We start from the raw sequence: 16,509 nt of genomic DNA, 5'->3' as shown, positions 1-16,509 counted from the left end.
TTATAAATTTTCTTTTATGTGTATAATTAAAAATAAAGTAATAGAAATGTATAATAATTATTTAATATTCATTACAAGAGTATTTAGTTATTTACATTTATATAAAGCTATAATACTATTAAATATAATTATGTATATATATTTGACACAAAAAGATGTAGTAAAATTTATTAGTGTAATCTTAGAATAGCTTGTACGAATATCTTTTTGATTATTGCCTTTTATAAATATATATATATATTGATAGGATGAAAATGCCTCAAATGGATTATTAGGGATTGTTATAAACTATAGTGGTATTTTTGTAACATAAACGAAAATATAAAGTTATTTTCATAATTTTATTTTTCTTTTAATAGTTAGTTATTTTTGGACCTCAAATAGTATTAGTTATATTATGTTAAAATAAAATTTATTATTTTTGTTTGAGAGTATTTAATTTTAACAATTAGCAATGAGGATGCTCTTACCACTTTTCAGTGAAGACTGAAGATGGTTGCTTACAAGCTAGAATGCGACTAAGACTGCACCAATCATTCACAGTCATGCCTAATTTGTTATACGATAATGATCAAGGTCGGTTTAGGAACTACACAGTTAGAGACTTAGCACGTAAGACTAGACTAGTAAATCATGGTGTGAAGTGGGAAAAGCATTGAAACTAAAAAGTGTGTGTGTGTGACAGAGGTTTTGGAAAGCGACTGATGTAACGGACATTGCAACAACTCCCTATAAAGATACTTAGTTTAACACAGAACATAATCTATTCTTAACACAACGCTAAAGACAAGTCTACCAACCACACAACAACAAGAGAGATGATGAGAAAGAGAGAAAGTAGTAAGGTGAAGAAAGAGGAGTTAAACAGAGGAGCTTGGACCGATCAAGAAGACAAGATCCTTAAAGACTATATCATGTTCCACGGCGAAGGAAAATGGAGCACACTCCCAAACCAAGCTGGTACATATCCGTGCATCTTTTATTTTTCTTTTTAATGATTGTAAGATTATATCAATATGTTTAAAATCATTGTTTCCGCAAATATAAAGGTCTCAAGAGGTGTGGCAAAAGCTGCAGACTTCGGTGGAAGAACTACTTGAGACCAGGCATAAAGCGCGGAAACATCTCATCTGATGAAGAAGAACTTATAATCCGCCTCCATAATCTCCTTGGAAACAGGTTACTAACGTTTGCTTTCACCAAAATACATAACATTCTCTTCCTTTCTAAAAAAAAGTTAGCGGCGTAAAGCAGATGGTCGTTGATAGCTGGGAGGCTTCCAGGGCGAACAGACAATGAAATAAAGAACCACTGGAACTCAAACCTCCGCAAAAGACTTCCAAAATCTCAAACCAACCAACAGAAAAGTCGAAAACATTCCAACAACAACAACATGAATAAAGTATGTGTTATACGTCCAAAGGCGATTAGGTTCCCAAAGGCTCTGACATTTCAGAATCAGAGTAGTATTGGTAGTACCAGTCTTCTTACTGTGAAGGAAAACGTGATTGATCATCAAGCTGGTTCTCCTTCATTGTTGGGAGATCTTAAAATCGATTTTGATAAAATTCAGTCTGAGTATCTCTTCTCTGATTTGATGGACTTTGATGGTTTGGGTTGTGGAAACGTAATGTCTCTTGTTTCATCTGACGAGGTGCTGGGAGATTATGTTTCGGCTGATACTTCTTGTCTGGGTAATCTTGATCTTAATAGACCTTTCACTTCTTGTCTTCAAGAAGATTGTCTCTGGGACTTTAATTGTTAGACCCTATCATAAATCTTCATATATTACGTCTACCTCTGTACGAACAAAAGTATATATTTATATTTTGTTTGAACGCTTCTAATTACAAGTAATTTTTAACTTTGTTTTGCTTTTCTTGTCATTATCAGTTCTGCAAATATTTATCATAATTCGAGTATTATGGAAGTGCTTTAATTTTTTTTGTCTTTCAAACATATATAATATGATTATAAGATATCGCAAATGCGCAATGGCGAAATACATTTTTTGATAGATTACATGTTCAATTTATGTGCATCATGCATGCCACAAATGATAGAGCTTTTATTATACCCTAACTACTGCTTAACCATCCCTATCATTAAAACTTTACCAGTGTTATTGTTCTTGGTAGATAGATACAAATCGACTTTACAATATTGTATAACGAAAATATACATTCATATCCATTTATAGGCAGACACTGTCATAACTGTAAGGAGTTTTTAAAAATTTCATTCTTGGAATCATCGTATATATCAAAGGTTGGTGTTGAGGATACTTTCCCTTCTACCAATCCCTAAAATCGGGTTTGCAAAATAGTTAGAGATCGAGACGTGCGTAACCCGGTGACCCTATTTTATAACTGATTGAATGGATTTGCTTCAAATGGTCTCAAGACTTAGAAAGTGTGTTCGGGCTAAAGCAAGCAAATTCAGTGAACTGGAAGCTTTACATAAAAGCACTATAATGGCTTGTTCTCGTACTATTTTATTGCCGATCGTCTTTTTGGTTAGAACGTAGAAGCGACTACTTCTCGTTTGATGAAATGAAAGAAGTGACGTATGTGATGAAACGAAATAACAAGAAACGAGTTTGGTGATCAATCAATTAATAGGTTTCCTATAAATGAGTGAAGTTCAAAGTCTTCACACCAAATCTTTACGCATTTAAATTGGTGCAATTTTAACTAAGCGAGGATATCTTGGCCTATCATATTCAACTTTATTGATCACCCCACCTAACATTGTTCATATATATGTTCAATTTCAGATGCTTTTCTGTTTGTTTTGTTATGTTCATTTATTCTTATTATTTAGCTCGAATATTATATATACATATACTTTCGAAAAACTAACGAACCTTAATTTTCTAAATATTTAATTAACAAACTAACCATTTTATATAATCTTCTATATTTTTAACACCAACAAAGTCATTCATCACCACCTCAACCACAACAGGGCAGCCAGCGTCTGGGGACTAAACTATTAAAATTTTTGACCCGCCGGCCAATTTTTCGACGTTCATGTCTTCTTATTTAGTTTGTTTAATTGTTGTCTATATTAGCATAGAAGCGTCATAGTGAATAATGTCTTTTATACTAACGCCTAATATATTTTTGGGTTTATTTGTGTAGTAGCCATATTTTGAAGATGAAGTAGGTGAATGACAATAATTTTGACATAATTCAATGTTAGGTATTTAAGTCATAAATCATCCGGTTTTACTCTTTTACGTAACAGGTTTCTCATTATAAGTAAAAAAATAGGTGATGTTGTTCTTTTGTGGTGCAGATGAAGCCAAAACTATTATATATGAACGAAGAGGAAATAGCCACATCACTATGTTATTTATCAAAAAATGTTTTTTTTACTGTAGACAGTGAAACAAGTGCTGTAAAATATAAACATGTTTAGAATAAATGGTTTATTCCATTTACCAACCTTGTAAATTCATCTGAAGAGAACAAACATTGAAGAAGGTAAAAGAATAAAAGGTTTAAATGTTCTATTCCATATCTGTCACCATCACTATCTCAACCTCTGAAATTTAAATACTAAACCTTATCACAATCCATCCAAATCCCTAAATACTAAACCCTAAACCCTTATATAAACCATAAACCCAAATATAAAATCCAAATCCAAATAGAATAGAACAAAATAAATAACATAGTACATATTGGTGAAATTATGAAATATCTATAATTGCATTGAAGAAGTTCATGTTGGCTTAAACCATACCTCCTTATCTTCTAAATACTAAACCCTAAACTCTAGTCACTAAACTCTAACCCAAATATAAACCTTGAATCCAAATATCAAAATCTAAAAATAAACTTACGACGAAATAACCCAACATGAAGTATAAACTAAAGCCTATCAACTAATCACTAAACTCTACATGGAAATATAAACCCTAATCTAACGTCAACCCTAATTTTTCATAAAGTAAATCCAAATTTCAAAATGCCAGTAAGATGTATTACCATTCTATATGAGGCATATAGAATAGAAAATGTGAAAATGTAGTTGCAATCTAAGGATCATCTTAACATATTTCTCAAATGTTGATATGGATATACGTTCGTGGAAGGTGGTTATGCTTACCCCAATGTCAACCCCAAACGTACATAAACTAAACCCTATCAACTAATCACTAAACCATATACATAAATATAAACCCTACTCAAAAATGTCAATCTTAATCTTTCATAAACTAAACCCTAGCCACTAATCACTAAACCTACATGGAAATATAAACCTTAATCAAATGTCAATCTCACTTTCATAAACTAAACCCAAATTTCGAAATGCAAGAAACATGTATTTCCATTCTACGAGCATATTGAATAGAAAATGTGAAAATGTAATTGCAATCTAAAGATCATCTTAACATATTTTTCAAATGTTGATATGGCTATACCTTCATGGAAGGTGGTAATGTTTATCCCAATGTCAATTCCAGTCGTACATAAACTAAACCAAATCAACTAATCACAAAAATATAAACCCTAATTCAATGTCAACTCCAATCTTTCATAAACTAAATCCTAACCACTAATCACTAAACCCTACATGGAAATATAAACCTTAATCCAATGTGAACCCCAATCTTTCATAAACTAAACCCAAGTTTTGAAATACAAGTGATATATGGTGTTTTTGACATCTTGTATATATGTTTTCTAATTGGTTTTCAAGTCTTTATCGAGTCTTTCTAGTCCTTTTCGAGTTATTACAGGTCTGGAGTTGCATTGGATGAGAGATAAACCAGTTGGAGGAAAAAAGGAGAAAAAGAGTGCAATTTGGTGATTTTCACGCAGAACAGTCGAGCGGAGCAACCTGAGTACCTGCTCCAGCGGCATAGATTTTTAAAGAAGTTTCCAAATATTTCGGGATTTTACCTTGGGTTTCCCCCTTTTACTCCTGCAGCCGCCAAAGACCTGCAATATATCTTTTCTTATTATTCTAGACATTCTACGTTACTTTTGTGAGAGATTTTTGAGAGAGAAAACTTATACTCTTGTTAAGGAAGAAGAATCTATACATCCTTTGGAGAAGATTTCTAAACCCTCTTTGCTTTTTATTATTGATTCAGATATGTTTTATTCATCTGTTATCTCTATGTTTTCTCTGTCCATGGCTGAGTAATCCACTTGCTTAGTCTAGGGTGTTAGGGTGTTAGATCCATGAGTTAAACATAGATAAGTGAATCTCTTGATTGTCTTCATTTATAACTATTCTTAATGCTTGCATTAAACTGGCCGCTTAATGTTAGATCCTAGGTTTAGCATGTTCATTAACCGTGTATTAATAGGTTGATAGATCTGTTATGAATGAGCATTGCATCCCTAGTCAGCGAGAGTAGATATTAGGGTGTATTGTGAACATATCGGACTTGATCTCTAAAACTTGCTATCGTGTCTTGATCCAAACGAGAGTTTAGTCATCAAGACCGATTTTCAAAGGAATCAATACCACGAGAGTGGGTTGATTCAACCTGAGTGATCCGAGTTCTATACTTACTCTTAATTGAACTTGAATAATTGTTTGGCTCACACTTGTTTAACACCCGATCAAACCACCCTAGGCTAGCATTCTTAATCATCTGAAAAACGTTAAATCAATCTCTTATTTGCTTGTTACGAAATCAACTTAAAAACCCCCATATTGTTTTAGCTTGATATTGATCCTATAGAAATAAAGTGTAATCATTGGTCTCTATGGATTCGATCCTAAAGTGCTACATCGACATACCATTCGATTGTGGTAGTGTGCACGTTAGGTTAATTCTAAACACTGTAAATTGACCCATCGGATTGTCACTTTTCTCTCATTTATTATAATCAACTGAGTTTCTCGGCACCGGCAATATGGGCGGAATTCAAACCAACAACGGATTGTGTTATATTTCATGCTCAAAATGTTTAAAGAAGCTGTAGCGAGGGAGTATTTTCCTTCCCATGCATCACATGTGATGATTCGAACGATGTCGGTGTCGTCAGGTTACAAACATATTACTGAACTTCTTCTCAAATTTATTAGTTATTAAATTCACAAAAGGGAACTAGATGAGAGTATACTTAAGTTAGTCTTTTCTTTCCAGGTTTATGCTGATCAAAGAGAGCAATAGATTGGCAATGTCCGTGGAGAGGCTTGATCAGTCTAGTGACAGAATCAGAGAGAGTATAAGAACCATGATGGAGTTTCAGTTCTTCAAAATCGGATAATGATCTTCACACAGGCATTGATGTCTATGTAAAGATCATAGAGAACAACAAAGAATTTGTTGACCTGAGCCTCGATGAGAACAAACTTCTCAAGTATATCAATCAGCATGGTCCCCTGACAAATATCATCTCCTTCGGCTGTATGACTACTTCTACGTTCAGGTTAGTGGTAGATTATGTCTTTATTACTTTCGATCATCTTACTTATCATGTTTCTAGAAAATGTTGTTTTTCTACATATTTTATGTTTCAACATTGGGGATTTTCTGAGGAATTAGGTTATGTGCTGCTTTGGTGCTATGTTCAATTTTTTGTTGATTAGATTCAGTATAGAATGTGTAACCAGAGCCTGCATATTGATACCTCTGATGCAGTTGTCTTTGTTTTGCAGGAGCACTTTTTAATAGCATGTGAACTTCTTAAGGCAAACGTGTATGAGTTCCAAAAGTTTAATAGAGTATCAAGTGGAAAAGTTTATTTCACAATGCCAAAATTATAGTTTAGCCAAAAATCATTACTACTTCCAAGGTTTATGTACGTTACTGATGCTCTCTCATTCATATGAATCAAAATCTGGTGCAGTCAATTACTATCAAGTGCTTGTAATAGCTAAACATTCTTCACTGTCTCGGCCTTATACACTGCGACTTAAAACCTGAAAATATACTTATCAAAAGCTACAGCATATGTAAAATCAAAGATTTTGAGGCAAAATACCACTTAATAAAACATGTATATGAAATTAGTCTGAAAATGTTATTTTGTAATTTTTTTTAATTTATTGACATGTAATATAGATTATGAAAATAATAAATAATATTTTTAATTTATTAACATTATATGTGACATATGTTAATGTGACCGTCTCCTATGCATCTGACTCAGCAGAGTTTGTAGCTTTTGATACGGTAATAAGTTAGTTGACAAATACTAGGGCTGCAGAGGTCCCCCAACAAATGGTAAGACTTACCAACTTAGGAACATTTCTCTGTCCATATTTCATGTAAACTGCATATTCAAGTAACTGAGATATTATCCCTCACCAGAACGCAGGGCTCCAAGATTCCAAAGTTCGACCCTTCTATAATGCATCGGAAAAATTGTCGGCTGCACCTTCACCTTCCAGTTGAAGCTTTCTCGATTCAACTTCTCATCCAAACATTAGAGTTCATTTACAAATCTCACTAGCGCCCATCCCAACCAAAATTTGAGAACCAAGTCAGTACATTAACTTCTTTATACTCTGTCGGGAAATAACTGATGTTTTTTTTTATCATTGTTTATCATTCTTAATGCGCTAGGGTTGCCCGGTGATTACATGCCTGATGGTGGAACTATGAAAAGAAGTCATCAATGTCAAGAAATATATTTTTATTACAATGAATCAGATACATCATATAAATCAACAGTTTAAATAAAAATGTATAAAATAAAAAGTTAAACAAACATATAAAAGGAAAAATAATATAAGCTAAACACAATCGACCAGAACTATTTTTTAATATTATTTTTATTATCATCGTCAAATTATAAAAAAAATTTAAAAAATTGAAACATATTCATTTTCATGAAAAAACATTAATGGTCAAACAAGTATATAATATCTAAACGGAATAATAGCTAGATAGTAATTTTTTGAGAAAACAAGAAATAGTCAAATTTAATACTATTTGAAATTAAAATAAATTAAAATTTCAAAGGTTTGTTAAACTTTAAATAATATTTATATCATTTGTTCACCCGTCCGTGGATTAAATAAAATAAAATTTCAAATGTTATTCTTTCTATATACTGTTCACATGATACTTAATGATACAAATATGTTCTCTAGATACAACATCAACTTTACTTTATGTTTAAGTTTCAACTAAATTAACTTTGTTATGAGTATCTATTTTTTATTCTAATCTTATTGAATTGAATAGTCACAATCACTTATACTAGAAATTCTATTTTGAACTATGCAACTTCAAAACAAAATCGTTAACAACTATCAAATAGGTTGAGGAAAAATATCATTCTCTTTCAACATATTTTCATTTTCATACTTTTGAATATATTCTATTTACCAAGACCATAAAATCAATTGTAAATTCATGTAAGAATAAAACAGGAACAGTAAATGATAAAAGGGTGTACAAAATTGATGATTTCAAAGTCATTTATATAACTGAACTTAATATTAAGAAAAATATTTTTATTGAAACACAAAACTTTGTAGAGTTACAAGGAAAAACCGCTCAAACAATGCAAGAGAATAGGCATATTGCATCTTCATCAGTCTCAAACACACTCTTGTCTGCTCTTCAGACACTAAATCGACTTCTTCTTGCATCATCCTGCATATACATAGACCACAGTTTAAAAAGGCACTAACAAAAGGATGATTGATTAGCTTTTTACGTGGGGAAGTAGTAATTACATGGTTAGTGAAAGATATCTTGTCGGTGACATCAAGTATCTCCTTCCACTTCTTCCCAATACCCATCTAGGTTTACAAACAAAGTGTATTAGTTTCGTCAGATAAATTCATAAACCAATCTAAATATATAGCAGAGTAGAAATCTCATCAGATAGGATCATAAACCAATATAAAACATAATAACAATAAACAAACAACAAACAACAATTTCATCAGATATATAGATTCATAAACCATCTTTGACATACTAACATATCCTTTGGCAAATATAGCTTATGATTATACTGTCAGCAAAGTATCAAAAGGTGGTTTAAAAAACTGTCAAACAAACATATATAAGGGAGAAGAGAAGCATGATACCAGAACAGCTTCATTAGATTTAGTCCTAGTCCACAAGGAGAGCTTGTCTTGCTTTGGGCGGACACTAGCAACCACACCACAGATCTCATCTGCCTCATCAAACTGCTCTCCAACTAAAGCCATCAACTGCCAAACACAAGAGATAAAATTATTAAGTCAGAAAACAGAAGAGTAAAAAGGGTTAGAAGAAGAAGAAGAGTACAGTTTCAAGCCAAGCCTTGTCTAAAGCTTGCTTCCTGTTGTTGGTAACAACATAAGTCCACTTTCCGCCGTTAGCACACTCAGGATCTTCCCACTTGGGCTCAACACCAGCTTTGAACATGTGAATGTCAGCGTTGGGTATCAATCTGCTGGGAACGAAGATAGTCTCGTGCAAACTGCAACAATACACACACCCCTATTAGTATAACTTCACAGAAAATCTTAGATCGAAGAAGAAAAAGACAAACCCCCAGAAGTCTTCGACGGTATCGAAGGTACATGCTTTACGGAGGGAAGCTCCCCAGGCGGCGCCTTGCTTGGGTTTCGATTGGTTATCGAACCAGAAACTCCACTTTCTTTCGAGCTTGTGAGGAGGCTGCTGCTTCTCCGTCGATTCTATCGCCGTTACCTCCGCCGCCGCAAGGGCTTCGTTCACATCCTCTGTCGCCATATTCTTCTTCGCAAAAAAAGAGAGAATGATTTTTGGAACGTTACTTAAAAGGGGGCTCACTAGTCCTTATGGACCCGCTTTGGGTCTAGTTTTGGGCCAGCTCGATAGAACCTTTTTAACTTTTCTTTTATTTGTGTAAACTTTAGTAATTACGCACACAATTGATGTATTCTTCCTTAATAATATAACAAATTTCGAAGTTCAAATTTGGGACTCGACTCATTTCTTACTGCATGTAAAGCTTTATGCGGACTTCTTCGATTTAGACCTTGGCCATTTTCTAAGTTTTCTACACTTTAAATTGTTTAGTTTTTTTTTTAGTTCTTTCTTTCAAAGTCTTAATTAATGCATAAAAAGAATCCAGATAAATAAATCGAAGTCCAGTACAACACATTAGTTCGCTAATAAGTTATTACATGTTCATACTTGACCTAACCCACCTAAATCCACCACCCTTCCTTTCTATCTTAGTCTCGCGTTCAATCGATTTACTCTCACATGTTTGATCATTTCATGTATCCTGAACCGGCTCAGAACATATTTAGGCCCTGTGCACAAACAAATTTTTAGGGCCCTTTCTTATACAAATCAAAATTTTAGGGTCCTTTTTTTGTGTGTTAAAGAAACAAAAAGACCTTTTCTTGTATAAAATTAAAATTGCATAACCTTAAATATACAAAAAAATTACAAAAAAATAGTAGGACCCTGTGCCAAAGCATCATCCGCACAAGAGCCAGCGCTGCATGTATCCACAAAATAAGTATAAAAAACATATTTATTTAGTGAAAGTGGTTGTCCCGTCTCAATGGAAATTTGGGCTCTAAGGTGAAAAAATATTAGGAAATTTTTTTCTTTAATGAAAGGAAAAAAAAATTGGGGCATGTTTCTGTAAAGAAAGGATAAATAAATTTGAGAAATTTCAGACCTTAATCTAGGCTTAAAAATTAGAAAAGTTGTAATAGATCATGTGTAAATGTATTCACATGCGTCTCACTTATCTACAGTATAACAATTGTACCAAGAAAAGTAAATCAATCAAACAATCACTTAGCCCACATAATCGTTCAAAAAAAAAAGAGCCATCTCACTATCCAGTCATACTTTAGCAAGCCATAAAGCTCCAAGTGCATAAATTGATCCAGATGCATCAAAAGAAAAAACCGATTACTTGGTCTAAGCTAGCCTTACAAAGATCAAGATGAGCAAAACCCAAGGGTTATACCAAAATCTCTGAATAAATTAAAAGCATACTTTGGGTGAAGTCTGTTCAATTTTTGAAAATATGAAACTTCAGAGTTTGGGCGAAGTCTGTTCGATTTTGAAAATAAAATATTTCACCCGAAGTCTTCTAGTTGATTTATTTTTTTATTTAATGTTTTATCATTTCTGTCAATTGCAAAGCTAATTTGAGTAGACTTCATGTGACACTCAAAGACTTCATGTAACATTTAGAAATATTTTATGCGAAGTCTCTTTACAACAACAGACATCACATGAAGTTTCCTATGAAAAGACAAATTTTATAATTTTTTGGTCAAACTGAAAATTAACTTTAATTAAATGTACACTTGACTGTAATCTACTCAATATTTTCTGTTTACAAAGTAAAATTAGCATAATTCACGTGAAATATGCTAAGAAAAACTCACAACATAGTTAATTGCAAAATTAACTTATGCATTGACCATAGCACTTCACCTCAAGCCTCATTCGTAAAACATACCTGAAAATTTCAAAAATCAAATGAAATATTTAGTTCCGTTGGGAGTTCATGTTTATATTTTCCAAGCACCAATAACTTCTAATTAGCCTAAATGAAATATATCCATTCATTAATAATTGTTGGGTAAATCTGTGCAAGATTCTTCGTGATACTACGAAAATATGAAGTAAGTAATAGAATACCAAGATTCAATGATCAAATATAAGTTTATTGATCAAGAGAGTCGAGACTACAACATGATTGTTAATAAACCATAGTACTAGCCGCCTAACTCTATAGTGGAAACCTTAATTAGTAGATCCTTGTTCCAGAGTTTGGGATCCCTTTTTATAGGTCTATAATTAGGTTAGATCCTTTCATATCCTGAAATATGGATATATTTCTCTTTCGCATCAATTTTTCATTTTACCAGGATGCAGGATGAAAACCCGGCTCGGGAGCCAAAACTCGTCTTGGCAGGAGAAGAGGGCTGGCGTCATGCTCTTAAGTAGGAGAAATGAATTCCTAGATTTATTATCCCCAATAGTTTTCCCCCTTATCATTCGATTTCATGGGTGAAGTCGAAAGATAACATGTGCACTTTGGTCGACCATAGTTATACCTTCTCAAAAGGTATATAAGTAAAAGGTGCAGAACTTCGCTTCTTAGCTTCTTTCGAGTTTGTTTCGGTATGGAACACTTAGAACCCTGGAAGTAAATTCCTTATTGCAAGGAGTCAAATGAAACTGTTATCCCTTAGATGGTTTAGCTCGGAGCTGTATGAGATCGTATGATCTTGAGGGACTCATGATCCGTGATTCGTGTTACAATGACTAACAAAATCTGTCTTTTGGTGCATGGTCTTTTGCTGGTAGGTTTAGGGTGTCTTTGTTGACTGAAATATTCGCATTTATGACATTTCCTGGTTTTTCCACCTTTTAGCATTTTACTGGTAAGGTGTCCTTATGGTCTTGTGAAGTTTTATGGTTTTCATTGAATTAATCTTTCGTATTTTCTTTTGAAAACGTGTCTCTTCCTACTTCTTTTGCGGGTAAAATGACAGTTTAGAAGGTCTTAAAGTTCCCTATCGAGCAACGTCAAGTTCCTTTCTTAATTAGCAAGGAGGCATTGGAACGCATCCGTTTTTTGGGGTAAGTTCCAGTTTCATGATCCTCTTACTTCTGATGTGTTGGCTCCTTCGCTTCTTATTTGGTACATTTTAAGGGAACATGTCAAGAACAACTAGAGCTAAAGCTTTGGCAGAATACAAGAGGGCCATGGAAACGATATCAACGAAGAAGGTGGAATATAGCCATGCTGCCCCTGATGATGATGTGCTAATCACAAAGAATTCTGCTTGTACCAAGCGCAAAGCTTCCAGTAACCAGGATCCTCTCGCTTCAGAGAGCAAGAAGTCGAAGATCTCAAGCGTGAATACCATAATTTCTCAAAAAACTTCAGAGGGCCAGGTTAAAGTGTTGTTCAATTTAAACACTAAGTTGTTCCTTTTAGAAAAATAGTTTTTGCCAGAACACGGTCTTTCTAACGTCGTCTGAGTCTTACAGGGTAATCTTTTCTAGGTAAAAAAATGTTTCATGTTTCTTTTTTTTTATAGTGGGTTACATTTATTGATGGGCCAGATTTATCTCTCGTTGCAGGTGACCTTTCGGAAAAAAAATGAACACCGAGATTTCTGCTGTTAGTTAGGAGGAGATGAAGACTTAATCTCGACATTTGGTGGAGAACAAAAATAAATGTATTGCCAATTAGAAAGAGATTAGGAATCCTAAGTTGAAAGTAAAAGCCAAGATGAAGCAGGAATATTGGCAAGATCGGAAAGCACTGTTCTGAAAGGCTGAAACATGAAACGGAGGACATTGTGTTATAATTTATTCCTTTATACTAGGCACATCATGTTATCTATATTATTAAAAGAGTTTTTAGTAATTTAAACCTCTAACTATTTTTGGATCGGATAGAAAACCTCCAACTATATTTTTATGTTTTTAAACTTTCAACTATTAAACCGTTAATGTCGTTAACCTTCCGTTAACAAAATCGTTTTTCCTTAGCAGAGATCCGTTAAAATGAAACGCGGTATTTCATATAATCAGAAAACCGACAAGAGATGCTTATAATTAACTTATATTTTAGTGACTAAAACCTCCAACTATTTTTAAATCGGATAGAAAACCCCCAACTATAATTTTATGTTTTTAAACCCTCAACTATTAAATCTTTAATGGCTTTAACCCTCCGTTAATAATGTTTTTTTTTTCTGAACAATGATCTGTTAAATTGAAACGCAGTGTTTCATTTAATCACAGAAAATATCAGAAAATGTTTTAAACCCCTTTAATCAATGGGCATGAACAATCACAATTCATCCCCAAATAAAATAATAAGGTTATTCTTCATTTTCAAGAACCATCAAAAATGAACTAAGTAAAAAACTCAGTTATTTCTAATTTTAGTTTTTGCTTTTCTGTTCATTTCTTTATCAAAAAGATGTATTTTAGATTGTTAATTAACTTAGGTTATCTATTTCTTCACACTCAAAATTTTACCTAGAATTCACCTTTTTGATAAATTCTAGATAAAATTTAGAGTGTGAAGAAATGTATAGGCTAGGTTTAACATTACAAAATTCACATTTTTGATAAATAAATAAATAAACATGAGAAAAAATAATGTTAGAAACAAATACAGTTTTTTTTTGAGTGTGAAGAGATGGATAACCTAAGTTAATTAACAATCCAAAATTCATCTTTTTGATAAATAAATGAATAGAAAAGCAAAAACTAAGATTAAAAATAACTGAGTTTTTTACTTATTTCATTTTGATGGTTCTTGAAAATAAAGAAGAACCTTTTTTGGATGAATTGTGATTGTTCATGGCTATTTGATAAAAGAGGTTTAAAGCATTTTGTGACATCTGTGATTAAATGAAACACTGCATTTCGATTTAACGGATCACTGTTCAGAAAAAAAAAACATTTTTACGGATGGTTAAAGCCATTAAAGATTTAATAGTTGATGGTTTAAAAGCATAAAATTATAGTTGGGGTTTTTCATCTGATTTACAAACAGTTGGAGGTTTAAACCACTAAAATATAAGTTAATTATAAACATCTCTTGTCGTTTTCTGATTATATAAAACGCCGTGTTTCATTTTAACAGATCTCTGTTAAGGAAAATCGATTTTGTTAACGGAAGGTTAACGACATTAATGTTTAATAGTAAAAGGTTTAAAATCATAAAAATATAGTTGGAGGTTTTCTATCCGATCTAAAAATAGTTGGAGGTTTAAATTACTAAAACCCCTTATTAAAACTGAACTACCTTTTAGTACTGTTTGGAAACATGGGTAAAACATAAATGAGAATTGTTTGGAAACAAGGATAAAACATAAATGAGAATTGTTTGGAAACATTGATAGCAGATTAATTACTTTCTTTTATTTACACATTTAGTCATTGCATTTATTATAAATTATATATTTCCTTTTTGTATTTTTTATTTATAGATTCTACCACTGCATTTAAAATTAATTTAAATTAATTAATTACAATGGTTGTTGTTTTTTTATAGTGAAAATATAAACAAAAACTGAAATATATAGTATATATTATATAAAAGAATTTTAAATATAGTATTACTTTATTTAGTTTAGTCAAATATAAAAATTTTGAGAGTTCAATTTTCAAGAAAATAAATATCATAAAATTAATAATAATTCATAGAAAACTAATGCAAAAATTAAATTTTAGGCATGCTTTTTCATTTAAAAATAAATTAACAGAAAAACAACAGGTCAATATATGAATTATACAATTACATCAAATTACATTAAGTTATTAAAAATAATATAATATTATGTACAAAAAAAAATTATTATCAAACATCTATATTATAAAATAATATATTTTACTCTCTTTTTTAACGCTGATTTATTATGATATTACAATTATGATATGAGAAAGATTACATAGACGATTCTACTCTATATGTACATTACAAAACATAAAAAAATATATAAGGAATTTTTTAATCAAACCAGCGGTTTATGATTTTATGTTAAACACAAATTAAATCAGACATTCGCGCGGGGGTGCGGATCAAGTTCTAGTATAATTTATTACTCTAGACGGCAAATTTTCACAGAAGTGTAAATACCTCTTCCCTTTTTTCTATGCTTCTACAAACATACAATTATGTTGCTTTTACTTTTAAACTATAATACAAATTAATAAACTAAAAAATAAATTTTGTTAAGTTTGGTGATAAAAAAGCTGATATAATCATGGGATGTTAGGTAGATTACCCATCAAAATCTAATTTATATTCGTTTTGAATATCAAATTTTAACTAATTAAATATCTCAACACAAGCTATAGTATATTTCAATTTTCTAATATTTTACTCATCATATTTATGAGTTCATCTATTTTCAGATGACCTAATTAGTTTGTTATCATTAAGTTAGGTTTATCAATAAAAATCTCTTAAACCTGTAATTGAATATTTTTTATGATTTGAATTCAAGGCTACCAACTGTAATGTAAGGTTTTAAGTGGTGACACATTTAGAAGCAAAAACAAGGAGAAATATGATGTTTCTCAAGGTTTACACCATTTAGGAAGAAATTAATTTTGATATTTATGCATGTCTTTTTTTTTCATTCTTCCGATTAATTTCTCTAAAAGAAATATAGAACATTTTTTCTTTTTAAAAATTAAGAGAAACAATGAAAAAAATTTAAAACTATTTTTATCATTAAGTTATTTTAATGATACATATTTTATAAAAAGTATTATTTTAAAAGATGTATTTTGGTTTCTTATTTAATTTTTATATTTTTATAAACTTATTTCTTTTATAATTATCATTTACTTTTAAATTTTGTCAAAAACAAATTTATTTTCATTCTTCAAATTTTTTTTTTATTTTCTCTTTATTCATTTTATTATTAATTTTGACGGTCTGCAATCCTAAATATTCTCGTCTTTATTTTAGTGTGTGGGTTTGTACTCTGTATCACCAACCAAAAACAAAGACCTTATTCAAGCAAAAATAATTAAAAGGGCAAAAAAAGTATGAATACTGAAGTTGAAAGGCACCACAACGACATCTT

The 16,509-nt window shown here is 31.6% G+C and overlaps 2 protein-coding genes across 2 annotated transcripts; one reads left to right on the top strand and one right to left on the bottom strand.

Moving 5' to 3' along the window:
- On the top strand, positions 1-4,375 carry LOC103833700 (transcription factor TT2). The gene is made up of 3 exons (XM_009109771.2): positions 1-960; positions 1,050-1,179; positions 1,255-4,375. Exons 1-3 carry the CDS (start codon positions 819-821, stop codon positions 1,763-1,765), a joined length of 783 nt encoding a protein of 260 aa, XP_009108019.1. The 5' UTR covers positions 1-818; the 3' UTR covers positions 1,766-4,375.
- Positions 4,376-8,338: 3,963 nt separating this feature from the next.
- On the bottom strand, positions 8,339-9,725 carry LOC103833699 (eukaryotic translation initiation factor). Its single transcript, XM_009109770.3, has 5 exons — positions 9,471-9,725; positions 9,224-9,398; positions 9,022-9,147; positions 8,662-8,727; positions 8,339-8,578 (listed from the first exon to the last, which is right to left on the bottom strand). The coding sequence occupies exons 1-5, from the start codon at positions 9,671-9,673 to the stop codon at positions 8,546-8,548; spliced, it is 603 nt and encodes a 200-aa protein (XP_009108018.1). The 5' UTR covers positions 9,674-9,725; the 3' UTR covers positions 8,339-8,545.
- Between the last annotated feature and the right edge of the window lie 6,784 nt (positions 9,726-16,509).

This window comes from Brassica rapa, chromosome A08 (genome assembly GCF_000309985.2).
Source record: "Brassica rapa cultivar Chiifu-401-42 chromosome A08, CAAS_Brap_v3.01, whole genome shotgun sequence".
Taxonomy (NCBI): Eukaryota; Viridiplantae; Streptophyta; class Magnoliopsida; order Brassicales; family Brassicaceae; genus Brassica; species Brassica rapa.
This window is presented reverse-complemented; position numbering and strand designations above follow the sequence as displayed.